General features: G+C 37.8%; 1 protein-coding gene across 2 annotated transcripts in view; it reads left to right on the top strand.

The window, feature by feature from the left end:
- The first annotated feature begins 360 nt into the window (after positions 1–360).
- SLC24A3 (solute carrier family 24 member 3) overlaps positions 361–17,961 on the top strand; it is a 744,046-nt gene continuing 726,445 nt past the window's right edge. For both annotated transcript variants that reach the window (XM_051975857.1, XM_051975856.1), the window contains exon 1: positions 361–794. In XM_051975857.1, the coding sequence (XP_051831817.1) occupies positions 413–794 (382 nt within the window). In that variant the 5' untranslated portion in view covers positions 361–412. The remainder of the gene's footprint in view (positions 795–17,961) is intronic.

Here is a 17,961-nt window from a genome sequence, read left to right as displayed (position 1 = left end):
CCTGCCTTTGCACAGGCTAGAAGCCTGCCTTTGCACAGGCTAGAAGAGGGGGCGGGCGAACAAGCAGGCGGGGTGGGCTTGGCGAGCAGAGCTAGCAAGCAGCTTGCGAGCAAGAAGAAAATCAAGGGTCTTCCGCGAGCCTGCCCCGCGGAGTTTGCAAGCAACTGATTCTCCCTTGCGTACATCCACAGACCCGGAGAGCCCGGACCCTGTTTTTGCCCCTATCGCCCCTTCCTCGGTCTCTATCCCTGCTTGGCAGCAGAAGAACAAGAGTGAGAAGTGTGTGTGCGTGTGTGTGTGAGAGCGCGCGCGCGTGTGTGCGCGCGTGTGAGTGTGTGTGTGTGTGTGAGTGTGTGTGTGTGTGTGTGTGTGTGCGCGCGTGTTGTCTGTGTGTGTACGCAGGGAAAAGCTAATGGATGTAGTGAAGCTGGCGCTGGAGAAGGGGAGAGGGCAGCAGGCTCCGGCCGCTGTTGCAGCTGTTGCTCAGGCTCCTGCCCTGGCTCTAGCTCTGTCTCCGGCTCCAGCTCCAATTCCGGCTGGGGCTCAGGCTTCGGCTCCGGCTCCGACTCCGGCTCTGGCTCCGGTTCCAGCTCGCCGCCGCCTCCTCCTCCTGCCCCGGCCACCACCGCCGCTGCTGTCCCTTCGGCAGTCAGAGATGCTGCCGCTCCTGCCCAGCAACCAGCACCGGCTCCGAGCTCGCAGGAAAAGAAAGGAGCTGCTGCTGGGCCAGGTCTGCTTCCTGGGCTCGCTCTTGCTGCTCCTCTCGTCTCTGGGTAACTGGGCTGATAAAGCCGGTGAGTTTTTGCTGGAGTTGGCGTTGCGGATGGCAGGGGACTCGCGAGGCATCTCCTAGGGGTTGACTTTGTGTGTGTGTGTGTGTGTGTGTGTGTGTGTGTGTGTGTTGAAGGTGGGGGGCAATAGGAGTAAAGATGGGGAGGAACTGATTTCACTGTGGGTTGTGTTTGAATCAAGGTGTTTTCACCGAGTAGGGTAGGAGATTGGGAATGAGGAGTACGGTCACCGGGGGCAATCACCCTCACTCTGACCTGTGCTTTATCACCTCCGATCCGGCTCCGGCCCAGCGTTGCCCCGAGAGTGTTAGAGAATGGGGGTCTCAGTAGAGTGGGAAGCAGGCAAAGAACTATCTAACCTGAATGTTCAAATACTTCTTGGCAGAAGAATCTTAAGATGGGGAGTATGAGAGAACAGGGGAAGTTGGGGGACCTGGAGAATCGTTTGAATCTATTGGTGTTGGTCTGGAAATGTTGGGAATGCCCATCTTGGGCTTGTCACAAATACTTTGTTTGCCTGTGCCTCCCCATCCCCCCCATTTGGGAAATGGAAAAAGGGAAACACAACCTCCCTCCCAACATAAACCTTTCAAAGTGACCCCAGGAATAACCCATTTACCCCCCAAAATAAAGTCACCCTTGTAGGTTTGTAAAGGCCATGGTTTCTTATAAACACCTGTCTTTAGTTCTTAGTGACACCTTTCGAAGGTAACCACCTGTAAACCCCATGGGCATGTGGAAAAGATGGAATGATTGGTTTTTTTCCCTTAAATTCTTACACTTAAGACTATGTTGACTTTTCTTTGGATGAGGGGAGCAGAAGGCATCAAAGCCAATTTTGCCAGGCAGTTCATGCTGTCAGAGGACAACCTTAACTTTTAATAGAAAGGAACTATTGATCCTTCAGAGTTTATAAGTCAATATACTTCTCTTAAACTTATTGCCCATCAGCAAGACATCTTTTCCTGAACTTGGGTTTTGCATTCTTCTGACATGTTTTGGTAATCTGGTCTTATGCTTTTCAAAGTAACACTTTTTCTTGCAACTCTGGGGTAAAAATTTTCAGTGGATTCTATTACTTGGTTGTAGTAATTAATTCCATCTCTGTCACCTATTCCCTATCCCCATCCCCAACATCACTGCTCTGAACTTCATCCTTCCTCCTGCCTCTTCCCCTCCCCTCACACCATATCCTGGGTTCTTCCTAGGCAGAAATAGCTCATGGAGAATTGTATTTCATACAGTTGTTCATTAAATACTACATTTAGCCCAAGGTGTCTAGTTGCCTCAAGTGTCAGGAAAAACAATTTCTGTACAACTGATCATTCTGTATTCTGTGTCTTTAAATGCCACTTTTAAAAGGAAAACAATCTTGTGAAGAATAAAGTCACAAATAACAACTGATGTAGTGGGAAAAGCACTGACATTGGAGGTAGAGGAACTGGAATCAAATCTCAGGTATGGGCTAGGGGTAGTCACTTAATATCATTATGACTTTAAATGAAAGGGTTGGATTAAATGGCTTTTCAGGTTTTTTCCTAGCTCTAAATTGATGATCATAGGAGACTTTGCATAAAATTAGATGAAAAGTAATATAAATTCAGTTTGGTGATGGCAGAAAGCTGTCACATCATCTAATAAACTGGGATACCTAAATATTGGAAAAACAGGACTATACTCTTTTCAAGCCAAATGATCAGCTTTAGAATTTGGACTCTAGAATTTCTTCACCAGATTTCATTGTCAATAGTCCTTTGTCCATAGAGCCAAATAAACAGTGAAGAGAACTACTCTTCCATTTTTCCCCAAGGTGCTTTCATTCTGCAAATATTGTCATTGGAAAGGACCTTGTGTTTGAGTGAAGACAAAGCATCTCTCCAAATGTGGGTTCACGCTATGCCAAAGGATTGGTTGATTGGCTAATTTTCCTTAAGAGAAGTTCATTATTAACCTCCCTTTTAATCCTCCCAACTTTTACGAAGTAAAAAAGGCAGTTTATAGGTGTTAGTTTTTTTTTTTTTTTTTTTTTTTTTGCCTTCAGGAGAGACCATTCCAAATAAATTACATCTTGTCCATTTGTTCCTCCAGTTTTCATGTTTATGCTTTGTGAGTCATATAGTTCTGTCCACTTTCCAGGGTTTAAAAGACATTTCTAATTTTCCAGATGAGAATATGAGCCATATAGTTCAATCTATCTACTCCAGGCGGCTGCATGCCCTTAAGGAATAGTAGCATGTTTGTGATGGTCATCCACTAAGGGAACTTAGTACTCTATGACGAGCATACCATTTTGAAATTATTTCCCAAAGAGGGAAATTTCTTTTCAGATAATTACTGACTCAGATATAGCCCAGTCTTCCACTTTCTTCCATCATTGCATCTTTCTCTCTCATTTCCCTTCCTTTCTTCCCTTTTCCTTTTTAGTAGCTAGACCATATGGTACTCCAAAGCCCATCACTGGACCTATGAACTAGCATGTAATATGGAGTTAAAGATCAGACAGAAAGAGTTGACAAGGTTAAGAAGAACACTGTGCTTTGTGAATTAATTTATCAAAAAAGAAAATAGTATTTGTAATTCTGTCTCTAATCACTTTTCCCTCCATCAAATATTGATAATTTCAATACATAGTAAGCCACAAAGGGATTTTGTAGCAAGGCACAATCTTTCAGCATAATCCCTGACAGATTTATTTACACCAGAAAGAATCCGTAAACTCTTTGTAAGTTTATGAAATTTAAGCATTTGGAAAGTGACTTTGAAATAAGAAACATTCAATTCCCTACATGTATTAGTCCTTATGAAAAGCAGGGAATTCCCAGGCCTTGGAGTTAGAAGATCAGCATTGCCTTCCATGTGCTCTTAAGAAAGCTCTTTTACTGCTCTAGCCTCATTTTCTTCAACTATTAAATGCAAGTGTTAAACTGGATTTTTTTAAAGGTCCCCTCTATCTAAGAATCAAGTGATTCTATTAATATAATAATGAAAAACTAAAATTTAGTCTTATTTTAAAGCCTGGGCTTAGGGACACTCAGAGACATTAAAAGATTTACTTAGTCACATAGTAATTAGAAGCATGATCTGAATTCTAGAATGGAGACTTCTCATATCCTCCTTTATATCTTAGAATTTATGTTTCTCTTTTCTTAAAACTGTAACACACATACAGAGCATAATGATCAAAGCTAATGTTTTATTTATATACCATTAAAGCTATGTCAAGATAGTTGTTACTTCTAAACATAAGATAATGCAATGACTTAGATCCTTGCACTTTGTATGTAGTGATTTGTTTAAAAAATAGAATAAGTCAAAATAAAAAATGTATGGTAGAGATCATATTACATTATCACCTAGAACTCTATGATTATCCTGGACTCATGAAATTCTATTCATGACTACTACCTCAATTTAACTCATTTTGGTTTCATCTTTATAATTAACACAAGAATTTGTTGAGCAACTCTGCAGGACAGGAATAGAAGAAACCTTCAAGCCTTCTTTACAGAAGCTGAGAGATTTGGTTTCCCTCTCTTCCTATTACCCATTAAGGTCACATTCTCTGTGCTCTTCTTTCAAAGTCCACTGGAGAAATAATACCAAGTACAGCTCTCATCTGTACTACATTATAGTTTACAAAATGTTTTCACAGGTTTGATTTAATGTGATCAGCAAAACTATCCCATGAAGTTGAAAGTCAAAGTGTCATCACTGGAATTTTATGGATGGAAAAGTCTCAGAAAGAAAGAGGAGTATCAGAGAAGTTAAGTGACTTGATGGATGTCTTATAATGAATAAAAATAGAGCCAATCTTGAATATCTGATTCCTGGTTTTAGGATGTATATATGCATATAGATGTATACTATCTACTAATTTCTTCATCTTCTTCCTCAAGAAGAAATCAAGTTGGATTGATCAAGCCAGGTAATGATTATGATGTTACATATATATATATATATATATATGTGTGTGTGTGTGTGTGTGTGTGTGTGTGTGTGTGTGTGTGTGTGTGTGTATTTGGGAAGGGAGAGTCTGAAACTATGATTTCACCGATATAGGGGATTGTCTTTAGGAAATGCCTTTTTGGGATGCAGAAGAACAATTCTGCTATACTTTTATAGAGATGCCTGCTAAAATTATACTGAGACTATTGAATACTAAGAGATTAAATAATTTGTCTGGATCTTCACAGCCCAGTTTCTATCAGAGGTGATAACTTTTGAGGTCAACTTTCTGTAAATCATGTTAAATTATAATATACGTAACTATGACTTGTCACCCAATTCTTTAGGCTTATTGAGCAGGTTCATTCTTGGCAGTATCTACCAAATCATGGTATTTGATGTATTTTGCCCCTAGTCAGAGATTGTCTCAAATAACTCTCCAAATAGTTTGAATATGGCTCATCTCTAGGTCTCCACTGGTATTGGAAAGAGGGTTCTTAGATTCTACACATTTATTCAAAAATAGCAATGCAATCAGTACAGGATAGTCTTTGTTTCACTTAAGGAGAATTCAGAAAATATATAGGGGCATAACATTTTCTATAAACAATTAAACATATACATATACACACATGTGTACTCATGTACTCATACATGTACACACACACACACACACACACACACACCCCTCCCCTTCCCTTCTTGGAAAAACTTCTCCCCTCAAAGGAAAACAATCTTGTCATCACTAGAATTGAAGTTCTTAGGCCATTCAGATGAGTCCATTTTTCACAGTGTGAAACCTCTAGTTTCACTAGATAAACCTCTAGTCTGATGATAATACCCTAGGAGTTTGGACCCACTGGAATAAAATGAACTCAGAGTTACTCCAGAAGTGACCCTCTCCCTTTCTCATCTGTCCAAGTAACTTATAGAAATGTTCATGGGTAAAACTCAAGTTTTACATTCTCTTATATCATGACTTATTTCTTTACTATTTATTTCCTTAATCTTCTTCTTTAGAAGTATCTCTCAAGGCAGTGGCCCCCCCTCCAATTATTAAATTCCCTGAACTTTCTCTCTGTCCAAAAGGCAATCTCTCTCCCCTCTCCTCAGTATTGGGGCATCCAGTAATTGGGAATTAACCCAAGAGTTCTTGAACCCCAAGGTAAACCTGAAGCTAGTGCTATTCAGGAACTCTCCCTTTTTTCTCTAGACAGCTAGATACCTGAATTCTCAAACTTGGGATAGAAAAAGAAAGCCCAAGGCTGGTAATTTCCGGGAAACGGCCTTTTTGTTTTCTATAAAATCAACATCCTAAGCCCCTCTAGGAAACATGGTAAGAGCATATGCTTCTCACATGTGCTTTCACTGCAAAGTGGCCATTATAGGTTCAGGCCAGGTGTGTGTGTGTGTGTGTGTGTGTGTGTGTGTGTGTGTGTGCATATACATGTGAATATGCATTGTCAGAGGGTAGAAAGTGAGGAAGCTGGGAACTTTTAATTTCTGATGATCAGAAAGAGGAAAAAGGAAAAAAAAAGTCTAAAAGGCTCCAACTCTTTGATTATCCCCATCTCATTTTTAAGTAAAAGCTCAGTACAAAGAGGTATCTGTGTCTAAAAATCCCAAACTAACCAGTTCATCCACAGTAGGTCTCAAATAACTTGAATCTATTAATTTATTCTTAAGAAGTAACTAACTGGCACAATAAATTGATCCCAGGGCCTGGAGTCAAGAAGACCTGAATTCAAATTCAGGCTTCAGACATTAACTGTATGACATTGCTCAAATCACTTAACCTTTGCCTATCTCAGTTTCCTCAGTGGGGATAATAATAGCAACTATGGTTCAGAGTTGTTATGAGGAATAAATGAGACAATATTTATAAATGGTTGGCACTATGCCTAGCACATATTAGGCACTTAATAAGTAAGTGCTTGTTTCCTTTCTTCATCCACTGATAAAATACAAAGTTCCAAATAGAAATCCTCTGATTTGGTAAAAGGGAGACTAGAGCAATCAGGAATTTTGGCATAGGGCCAATTGTAATTATGATTTCTAGGAGGTCCATTGGGTTCTAATCCCAGTTTAGAATAAAGGTTCAATTTTTGAAAATGTACCTTAAAAGGGCAGTAACATTTTAAAGGATGAACTATAGAGCTTGATTTGGCTTGTTTCATTGCTTTTTGAATAGTGACTCCTTTGCTTAAGATAGATATGAATTCATGATGTGGAGATTTCTGTTTCAAGGGCAATAATTAGATGCAAAGTTAAAGAGAATGAGAGGCTTGAGAATACTAAGGAGATGCTGGTCTTATATTGCCTTTTTCAGTTAGATTCTATAGTAAAGAAGCAACAGAATGTTGGAATCAGAGCAGCAATATTTTAGAAACACATTTGGTTTTAAACTTTCTATTTTCTGCATAAACATATATAGATATGTCTTTCCTCCTGGCTTTTCTTAGCTGTCTCCTGAACCAGATTTTTCTCAGAGACTTCTTTAACTGTCTAGCCTTACATTCTTTTAGGAAGATTCCTTTACCCTGGAGGGATGGCAAAACCTAGAAGGATTTCAAAGCTAATATTTACAAAGAGATTTCTAGAATTGTGGAGGTTAATTTGACAGTGCATGATTTTGGCAACTCCATTTGACTTCAAGAAGAGCCACTGAGTTTGTGGAAAGAGCAGAAATAGTGTGGGTCAGGACAAGGAGAGATTTTTATCTCTGCATGTTGTAACAGCCAGAATAGGAGCTTGGGCAGCAATGAGTTTTCATGTAGGGCAGGTGTTCTTGATCTTTTGTGTAATGGGTCCTTGACTGATGAAGGTCATGAACCCTATTTCAGAGTGCTATTTTTAAAAAAATCATAATTTAAGGAAATGCCCAATTTTAGTTAAAGGTTCATGAAATTAAAGGTATTATTTTCTTCTCCCCTTTTAAGTTCACATGTTCCCTGAAATCCACTCAACCCTCTTGATCCAAGGTTAAGAATTCTGATTTAGGTCCCTTGACAGGGTATTTGTAAGTTGGGCCAAGAGAAGAAAAGCAAAAATAAATGCATATGTTTTCAGCTTAAGTCAAAGATGTAGCTGTGACTAAAGTGGGGGAAGGGTCTTACAGAGACCAGAACAGAAACAGAAAGTGATAGTAAAAAAAAAAGAGGAATTTGCTATATTAAACCCTTCTCTTAGCTGAAGAAACTGTCACAATCTCTATTGTGATCTGATCCAAGTCAATGTTTGCAAACCTAAAAGGCTGGGGTTGCAGAGAGCTAAAGATTACTCTGAGGTACCACAGCTCAAGGCTCTCTCTTCTGCTTTTTAGCAAAATTCACATAGCAGTTATGGGGTATGAAAATAGTCTTGATTCCCTTTACTTTACTCCAAAATATCTATAATATCACTCCCTTTGCCCATGATTCATTCAATATTCTGATACTGTCTGGATCAAAATTTATTAGTTTCATCCATTTATTTCAGGATTACTAGTTTTCCATGGTTGAATTAATTTTCTGACACTGTTATGTCATAGAGATTGTGTTCTCCTTGCCCTTTCCATTCCCCTGAGCTCCACAGAAGGGACTTTAGAGATAGTGAGTCCTACTTCCTTCATTTTACAGATGAGGAAATCAAAGTCTAGAGAGGGGAAATAATTTGGTTTTGTTTTTATGAAGTCTGTTGCTTAGTCAAACGACTTAGTCAGAGTCACACAACTAGTAAATGCTGAGGATATACTTGAACTCAGTTCCTTTTGACTTCAGGGTCAGTACTGCACCATCTAACATGTATTTTTATGTAGTGGAATAGCCAGGACTACAAGCCAAGGTATGTTGACATCTCATTCACTGTTCTTGTCACTTTGCCTGAATAGAAATAATCACCTTTGAAATGATGTGTTAGAAAATTTGTAGAAATGATATTCTCCAAGCACAATGGATTCTGGAATCTAGGATGGAATAAATTGAAAACACTTTTTGCTTCTAAGCTATGTTCTTTATATGGTGTCAATAAAGATCTATTAGATGGCTACCATGTACCAGGTGCTATATTTGGGACTGGGGATACAAAGAAGGCAAAAGATAATCCTTGCTCTTGAGGAGCTCACAATATGAGCTTTGCAACAACCTACATATAAGGTACAGGCCCAATATAGATAGGAGAAACTGGAAATAATCAATAGAAAGAAGATGCCAGAATTGAGAGGAATCAGGAAAGCCTTGTTGTAGAAGGTGCGATTTTATCTGGGACTCACGAAGTGATAATTGGGGAGAGCATTCTAGGCCTTGGAGAATAACTGGTGAAAACATCTATTTGAAGATGCTTGTATGAATTCGGGCATTTTATCTATAAATGGGGTGGGGGTGGGGTTCATAAAATGGAAGGTGACTCTACCTCAAAAATTCTTTAATTCTGTGATGCTATGATCCTAAGAATGAATTTCCTAGTAGCTTCCACCTCTTAGAATCTTTAGCTTCCTTCAAGACTCTGGTCAGACGACATTCCATCTATTGATTCCCACTCCCCATTCATCCCAGTACTTGTTAATGATCAAGTCCTTTAGAAATTACTTTGTATTTTTGTATCACTTTGCATGCTTATATCTACATGTGTACATGCTTAGGTCTTTGTATTGAACTGATATTTTTAGGAGTAGAGGATCCCTATATGACAGGGTTTCAAGGTTGATTGAAAAACTTTATCCTAGGACTATTACCTACCTAATATTCCTGATATTCTTTTAGTAAAAGATAAAGACAGAGATAAGATAATCTTTGGATAGGTAACAAAATGGTGTGTTCAACTATGGCACAATCGACTGATACCATGTTTGCTGAGGGTGATGGATGGAAAACAAGGCACTAGTAGAAAGAAGGAAATTTAGGAAGGAAGAATACAGAAAGAAATTGGAGAGCCTGAGGACAAATTTTAGTGCTTTAATTCTTTTTAGACCTCAGTATGTTGATTAAGGGGATTAGAGCAGAAAATGTTAGCCTGATTCAAGTTGGTTACATTTCTGGCCAATTCTAATTCACACTAGGTACACAACAACTTACCTTTTAACCTTAGACATAGAATCTTAGGTTTCCCATCATTTTTACATTCAAATTTTCTGAAGATTTAGAACATATGGTCAATTGCCGTGCTGTCATAATTTAAAAAGTACTTATTTATGAAACCTGATATTTGGAGGCTTTAAGTCAGAGGAATTATGCTATGGACATTTATATTCAGTATTTAGCTATGGTCACACATCATTTGTGCATAATCTTCATGAGAAATTATGTGTCTAAAACTGTTTTCTCTTCAGTAAAATGGGGATAATCACTGGTTAGAGTAGCTTCTTCACAGCGACTGTTATAAAGATCCAATAATATAATGCATTTGAAATGCTTTCTAAATTGTACAGTACTAGCACTTAGCACAGTGCCTGGCACATAGTAGGCTTTCAATGAATGTTTATTGATTGTTTGATCTATACATGATGAGTTACATATCCTGTGCATCTTTACTTTTTTTCTAGTGCTCTTTTTTGACATGTATGTTTTTACTGTACTCCTTCCTGACTAATGTGATTCATTCAGCTCCTCTTTTGCTAACAAAAAAAAAAAGGTGGAATTTCTAGGATGTTTTGATGGTGGAGAAGAACTGGGACATAATATATTAAATTAGGACTATATCAGAAAATTGAGGAAGTACAGGAACTATTTGTCTCTGTTAAGCCACCTCAACTTAAAATATGAGAAATTCCTCATCAGAAGGGAAGAGTTGGGAAAGGGCACAAGATTCCTAGTGAGTTTGGGCTCAGTTTTTACTTTTGCTTCCAACTTTGTCTCTAATTCTGTGATGATGCATATCAGTAGATAGGAATTTATTGTTAGTCAATAAGCTTATATTAAGTGCCCTTTATGTGCAAGGACAGTGCTAAGCATTGGGGATACAAAAAAGGCAAAAGACAGCCCTTACCCGCTCTCAATCCCATGAGTCACTTCATGTCACTTCTCTTCTTCCATAAAAGGAAGGCATTGGATCAGATCTGGAACTCTTAATAATAGCTTTTGAAATGTTTGCAAAGTACTTTACAAAATCATCTCATTTAGTCCTCACAACAATCCTGGGATGTATTTGCTATTGCTATTCCTATTTTATAGAAAACTGAATTTTAGAAGAGTTAAGAATCATTTGCTAGGCAGGATTTGAGATTTGATATTAGTTAGGTTTTCCTGACTCCAAACTCATCACTTTTATTCATTGAACTACCCAACTGTCTCTAAACTTATTTTTGGGTCTTGGATCCCTTTGGCAGTCAGTTGAAGCCTATGACCCCCTCTAAGAATAATATTTTTAGTTGCATAAAAATAGGATAGCAAAGAAAATCTATTATATTAAAATTCTGCCATCATTAAGAATCCCCGTGCCATATGATTATTACAGTTCCTTCCTGTTCTATGAAGGATATCTTCTTGTGAGAACACAGGAACAATGCCCTGGTGACCATCAAATACCAGTTCTATGACAAAACCACATTTACAACTCAGAGCATTTGACTCTCCAGGTTTCTGTCACCACTATGGAGCTGGCATACTAAGACATACTTATTTTTTCAGCACACCTGCTGCTGCTAAAAAGCACATTTCCTCCACATTATGACAGCATGAAAATCAATTGTACATTTCAATAAATGATTATAGAGTGAGAGGTAGATTTTGAATAAAAATGAAGACCTGGAATTAGCTTTTTTCATTTGCCACATAATAGTTCACAATGCCTAAATTTCTTTTTCTTTCTTTTAATTCCAATTAAGATTTTCCTGAAGCATTTACAGTGTAGACAGGTATGTCTGTCTAGGGGCAAAAGATAGGGAAAGGGGGTAAATGAAGAAGGTCATTCAAAAATCTGATTTTCATCTCATTTATTTATTCCTATTCATTCAACCACTGTACTTAATGCAACTAGAAAGATGAACTTCCTTGTTATTATTTTTTCATCTTTTCTCTAGACAAGGATATGACATTGCAGGGATAGTTGTGGGTCTTATGATATTTTTTCTTTTTCTAACCAGAGGTTTATGGCTTTCTCTAGAGGAATTTTTTCTGGGTCCTAATTGGGCCCACGTAGATTACTGCTGAAGATTGGGGCCATTGGAGAGCAGATGGCCAGTCCAGTTATCTCCTGATAGCAAGGATCTGCTTAGACAGACTGATAATTACTTTAAAGTTTTTTATATCTCTTTCCCCTTTGTTTGATCTTGGACATTCCACATTGAATTAAGGTTTATTTAAGTTGAATGAGGGGAACAAGTAAAAGATAGAAAACTGGGACTAAACACTACAAATTTAGGTGCTAAGAGTAACCTCTAGGACTTGGTTCTGCTTCGTATGCAACATGAGAGGTAATGTGTCATGGAGAATAGAGTCAGAAAGGACCTCTCTCTGTCACTTATTATCTGTGTAATCATAGGCTCCTTTTCTCTAGTCTCGGTTCTCTTGTCTATAAGAGGGAGTTAATATATGTAATTTCTAAGTCCCCTCCGCTCAAAGCATCAACTAAATGTTATTGTTTGAGCATTGTCAAAGAGAATAATCTTAAAGAGTGGACTCAAGAGAATCTTGACCATATACCCAGAAAATATAGGACCATTAAAAAAACATTTAGATCATGAAAAAGGAAGGAATTATTTTATTTGATAAGGAATGGATTGCAGAGGGCCAGAATCCTGGAGAAGTATACTTGAAACAAGGTGTTAACTCAATGGAATTGATGAGATGAGGGTTCTCTAGTTCAAATATATACTTAGTACTTAGTATGGTGATATAATGGGTTTCTAATTCATACATATTCAGTATGCTGTAATGATGTAATTGTACTAAGGTATATAAAAGCTAAGAAGGACTGGAAATGATTCATTCCATCTTTGACCAGCCTTGTGGTGGCTGTCCTGCCTTCATCACTTCTCCAGTAAGACCAAGGACTCAGGCTGGTCCTGAGGTTCTCCAGAAAGCTAGCCCCTTAGGGCACCAAAATGTAATGTTCCGGATAGTTTTCCAGAGGACCTCGGTACCAGCCTTGATCTTAGTGCAGGAGTACATGAGGCAGGAGAGCCACTAGGAGGAGCGTCAAACATGGAAAATCTAATTTCCAGTCCTTCTCAGCCCTTAAATACCTTGGTATGATTACATTATTACAGCACACTATGTATGTGTGCACTAGAGAACCATTGCATCACCATGCTAAGTACTAAGTATATGTTTACTGAAGAACCATCATCTCATCAATTCCACTGAGTTAACACCTTGTAAGTATCCTTATTTCAAGTAATTCTCCAGAGTTCCAGCCCTCTACAATGGACAACATACTTCTACTTAATGGAAGAATGATGTCAAGGGGAAAGATGATGGAGGTTGAAATCTTTTGGTTTTCCAAGCTAACCAGTTCCGTTTTCTGAAAGCAATCTCTCCCTCTCCTCCTTCTCTTCCTTCCTTCGCCTTCCTTTCTACAATAAGCTTTTATTGAGTACCTAAATTTACAAAGCACTATATTAGGCATTGGTAATAAAAAAAGTGGAAACAAAACATTTCTTGTTGTCAGAGAGTTTATATGCTACAGTGAAATTTCTTAAGAGTGGTTCTTTTCTTTTACACCAAAGGCTGTTCTTCAGGATAATAAAGATGAATTCTTTTATAGTTCCAGAGTCTGGGGTAGAGAGGATCAGGGGGATGAGGAAAAGTCCTTCAATTCTTAGAGTTGCTGACCCTTCAAGAATTGCTCATTTTAAGGATAAAATGCAGCAATAATGTTTTCCTTGTCAGTTATGATGTATCTCTAAAAAACAGGGTCCTAAGCAAGTTCCCAAAGTTCCTTGGAGGAGGAGGAGGAATGAGAATCTAATCAGTGACCTGGTACTCCTTACATCTCTCCTAATCTCCTTAGAGATTTGGTTCTTGTCAGGATGCCAGATGTTGCAGCTGTGGAGGGGGGTGGATCTAACACACAGATAAAGACTTAGAGATACAGAAAAAGGCTTGAAGTCAGTAGACTTGGATTCAAAGAATCATAAAAGGAACCTTAGAGTCCACCTAGTCCAATGCCTAATTTTGCAGATAAGGAAGAAGAGCCCTAAAAGATTAAGTGACTTGCCAAAGATCATGCTGGTAATAACAGAGGCAGAATTTGAATTTAAGTCCTGTCACACCAAAGTCTTTGCTTTTTACATTAGACCATTTTGGTTCCAGCTCTACCATGCTCCATTATTGACTATCTGTATGTGACTTCATCTCTGGGTCTACATTTCCTTTTTTAACCTTACTTGTAAAAGAAGAGGCTTAAACTAGGTAATTTCTTTTCTTCTTCTTCCTTGCTTCCTTTTTTCCTCCTCCTCCTCCTTTTCTCTTTCTATCTTTTCATCTCCTTTTGCTTCTCCTTTTTTCCTTCTTCTCCTCCTCCTCCTCCTTCTTCCTTAAATCCTAGGAATATAAGTACAAGAATATATAGAGACAGTCCTTGCTCTCAAAGAACATACTTTCTAAACAGAACATACTTGAAAGGGGTGCTAAAAAAACAGGAGGCAGGGTACAGAAGAAGGGACTCAGTGTAAAGGCATAGTCAACAAGGTTGTCCAGAGAGTCAGGAATACATTGTGGAGAGGATTGAGGCTATAGTAAACCTGGATTTCCTCCTTAAAATGTAGCTTTGTGGAGGAACAGTTAATCAAAAGGAGTGCTAACAGGGGAGGAGGATGTTTCCAATGTGAAAAGAACTCCAGGGATAAAGTGAGTTTCCAGGGTAAAGTGGTTTCAATGGTATGATAGACAAAGTCCTGAGTAAGGATTGTAGTCTGGAGAGCCTCCATGTCTCCATCTGTAAAATAGGGTAATAATACTTATATGACTTAAGTGGATTTTATGTGGAAAGCACTTTGTAAACTTTAATTCTATTGACTCTATAAAATTTGCATGATTTGGTTAGGCCTTAGATGCATGAACTGTTCTTCCCATTTTCATCTGAGGATATTGACTTGTACTTTACTGAGAAAATGAAAGCATTTACTGCAAGCCCTCTCTTTTCTCTTCCTCTTCATTAAAACCCCCTTAAGTGTACTCCCTTTCTTTTAGCTTCCACTGTAATTCTTCTCCTTACAAAAGTCACCCCTTCTCCATGTGTTCTTGATCTTTTTCTTTTCCACCATCTCCATCTGATTGTCTCCTCTGCTTTCTCTTTTCTCTCTCTAATCTCTAGTCCCTTTCTATCCATTTATTCCATTCCTATTACTTTCAAATATCCATCCCTAAATCTCCCCATCCTTAATAGCTTCATTTGACTCCACCATCCCCTTAACATATCTTTTATATCTCTTCCCTTTTTCAGACAAACTCTTAAGAAAAGATGCTTTTACTTTCCCTTCTTATCATGTACTCCTCAACCTTTTGCAATTTACTTTCTGATCTTACCAGTCAACAAAAATTGCTGTCTTCAGAGTTTTCTGGTGGTTTCTTAACTGCAAAATATGATGTTTTCCCTCTTAATTCTTCTTCATTTTGGTCTCTTTTGTTACTTTTGAAACTTTCTGTTCATTACTGTCTCCTACAGAACATATTTTTTTTTGTCTCTCTGTGTGTGTGTGTGTCACATTATTCTATCTTATTTCTCTTGCTACTTGTCACATCTTCTTAGTCTCCTTTATTAATTCATTTTCCATATCTCATCCTTTAACTGTGGCTGTTGCTCAAGGCTCTGATCTAGATGCTCTTCTCTTCTCTCTCTAATTTAAAATTTAGTTATGCTTATTCTGTCTTCTCTCCTTTTCCTTAGTGACTTCTCTTCCTCTCTTTTTTTTATTTTTACCAAAGTGTTAATGATAAGTTAACTGAGATGGGTTGTGCTTTGCTTTGCAAAAAGTGGAAAATTATAAATTCACTTCATCTATTAGTTGGTTTTGGTTATATTAGGATCAACAATTATCCCAAATTAACATGCCAAGTCTGTATTTGCTCACTCCTATGTATGAGTGTGTGTGTGTGTGTGTGTGTGTGTGTGTTTGATGGTGCTGCTATGTACAAAACTATACAAGGAGCCAGTCTGACTGGCTCAGCCAAAATTCTTGTCAGAAAAATAGTTGGTAAACCCCCAAGGGAATGTTAGCTTTCAGAAATATAGGTGCCCTAGGGAAATTGGGTTGGAAATAGATAGTTGGGAAGAGAGAGAGGATAGTATGGGCAACTCTTAACCATTGTTTTCATACTCCTATATTTATCTTTCCCCATAATTTTGGCCACTATACCAACTGAATATCTTGTCTGCCCTCATGCTGACCTCAAAGTCTATAGAATACAAAATAATCAGTTTTTTAAATAAATGAATTATCTAGATGTCATAACACATGTCTATATTCCTTGCTCCTAAGGAAACCGATGCTGATAAGCTGCTTCATTTTGGGAAGTCTAAACTGCATAGGATTCCAGCCAATCATGTGTCTATACTAAGGCTGGTACCAATATGTTAAGCCCTTAAGATCAGAAGGTTACCAGGCTACCTAAGGATGTGCAAATCATCTCAGCTTGGAAGAAAGGAACATGTTAAAGCTTCTATATTGATTAACATTAGAATTAAACCCTTGAGAAGTTATTATAATTCTAGTTTATTCAAGATAGGGAGACCCAGTGTAGATAGAAAGAAGGAGAAAAGGAAGGACAAAAACAGAAAGAGAGAGAAATAGGAGGTAGAGGACAGAGGGAGGGAGAATTAACTAGTTTGTTTAAACACAATTTTAATATTATTCTAGCTGGTGTAGAATAAGAATAATAGAGTCTCAATAATATTCTACCCAAAGCCTTATTACTTCTGTGCCCTTTGTATCTTTAGTGGTTGATTAGTGTTGCCTATTCTATGATGCTTTCATCATTTCATGATGGAGCCTTGTGCTAAATGTGGGCATTTTCATATTACTCCATAAATTTCTTAAGACTTTTGGATAGCATGCAATTAAGTATATGCAAAGCATCACAGAATTGATGCTTTCCAGTTATGGTTCTGAAGAAGACTTTTGAGAGTTCCTTGGACAGCAGAACATTAAATCAGTCAATGTTTAAAAGAAATTAATTCAGATTATTGACTAGAAGGACAAATACTAAAGCTGAATCCTAAATATTTTGGTCATATAATGAGAAGACAGAACTCACTGGAAAAGACCCTGATGTTGGGAAAGATTAAAAGCAAAAGCAAGAGGTGACAACAGAGGATAAGATGGATAGATAGTATCTCAGAAACAACAAACTTGAGCTTGAACAGATTTTGAGAAATAGTGGCAGATAGAAAAGCCTAGTGTGCTGTGGTCCATGGGGTCAGAAAGAGTCAGACATCATTGACTGAACAATAGCAACAACAACTGAAGTATAAAATAGATCACAATAGAAAAGATTGCTTCCATGATCTTACTGACAGAGCATGCATAGTCTACCTTTCATGTCTATTTTGTAGTTGGTTTATTCTCATAGCTAGTTTGAATGAAGATGTGATGATTGTTTTTGTAACCAGGTTAAAAGAACATGTCATGTTTTTTGTAATGAAATAGTTTGCTCAGAGAAAGTTTAATGATAAGATATCAGCCATGACCCCTTCCTGGGTTCACATTAGACCCAGTAGCTTAGAATGGTTGAGCAGCATATATGTAGACAACAAAGGTTACCAGTTGTTACTAGCAAAATATAAATCTGAATTCTTTTTTAGGAGAGAGAAATGAGAACATTTTAGATCACTAAAAATCATATCCACCTTAAGTTCTCTGAATACACATGGGAAATATTTCAAATTTGCATTTTCTAAAAATTTAAGGAAAAACCTCAGGAATAGTCATCATAACTAAAAAGACCAAAAAAAGGATTATTAAACATTAAACATTATTAACTGGGACCTAGCTGAGGGCATAGTCATTAAAGACTAGAAAAAACTCAGCATTATGTATTTTTCTAAAGAAATAGTATTATAGGTTTTAGACATGAACAACAACAACAAAAAAAAACTTTAAGGTTCATCTTATCCAACACCCTCCCCATTTTATAAATGAGGTAAGTGACGAGTAAGTAGCAAAGCCAGAATCAAAACCTGGCCTTTAAACTCCAACATAATTATATGACTGGTAGTTACATATAGTAACTTGAAATAGCCACAAAAGGATTGCCAAGTAGAGATCTTTTAGTGTTGTGACTCATCCTTAATGGAATAATTCCATTCAATT

Source organism: Antechinus flavipes, chromosome 2 (genome assembly GCF_016432865.1).
Source record: "Antechinus flavipes isolate AdamAnt ecotype Samford, QLD, Australia chromosome 2, AdamAnt_v2, whole genome shotgun sequence".
Lineage (NCBI taxonomy): Eukaryota > Metazoa > Chordata > Mammalia > Dasyuromorphia > Dasyuridae > Antechinus > Antechinus flavipes.
This window is presented reverse-complemented; position numbering and strand designations above follow the sequence as displayed.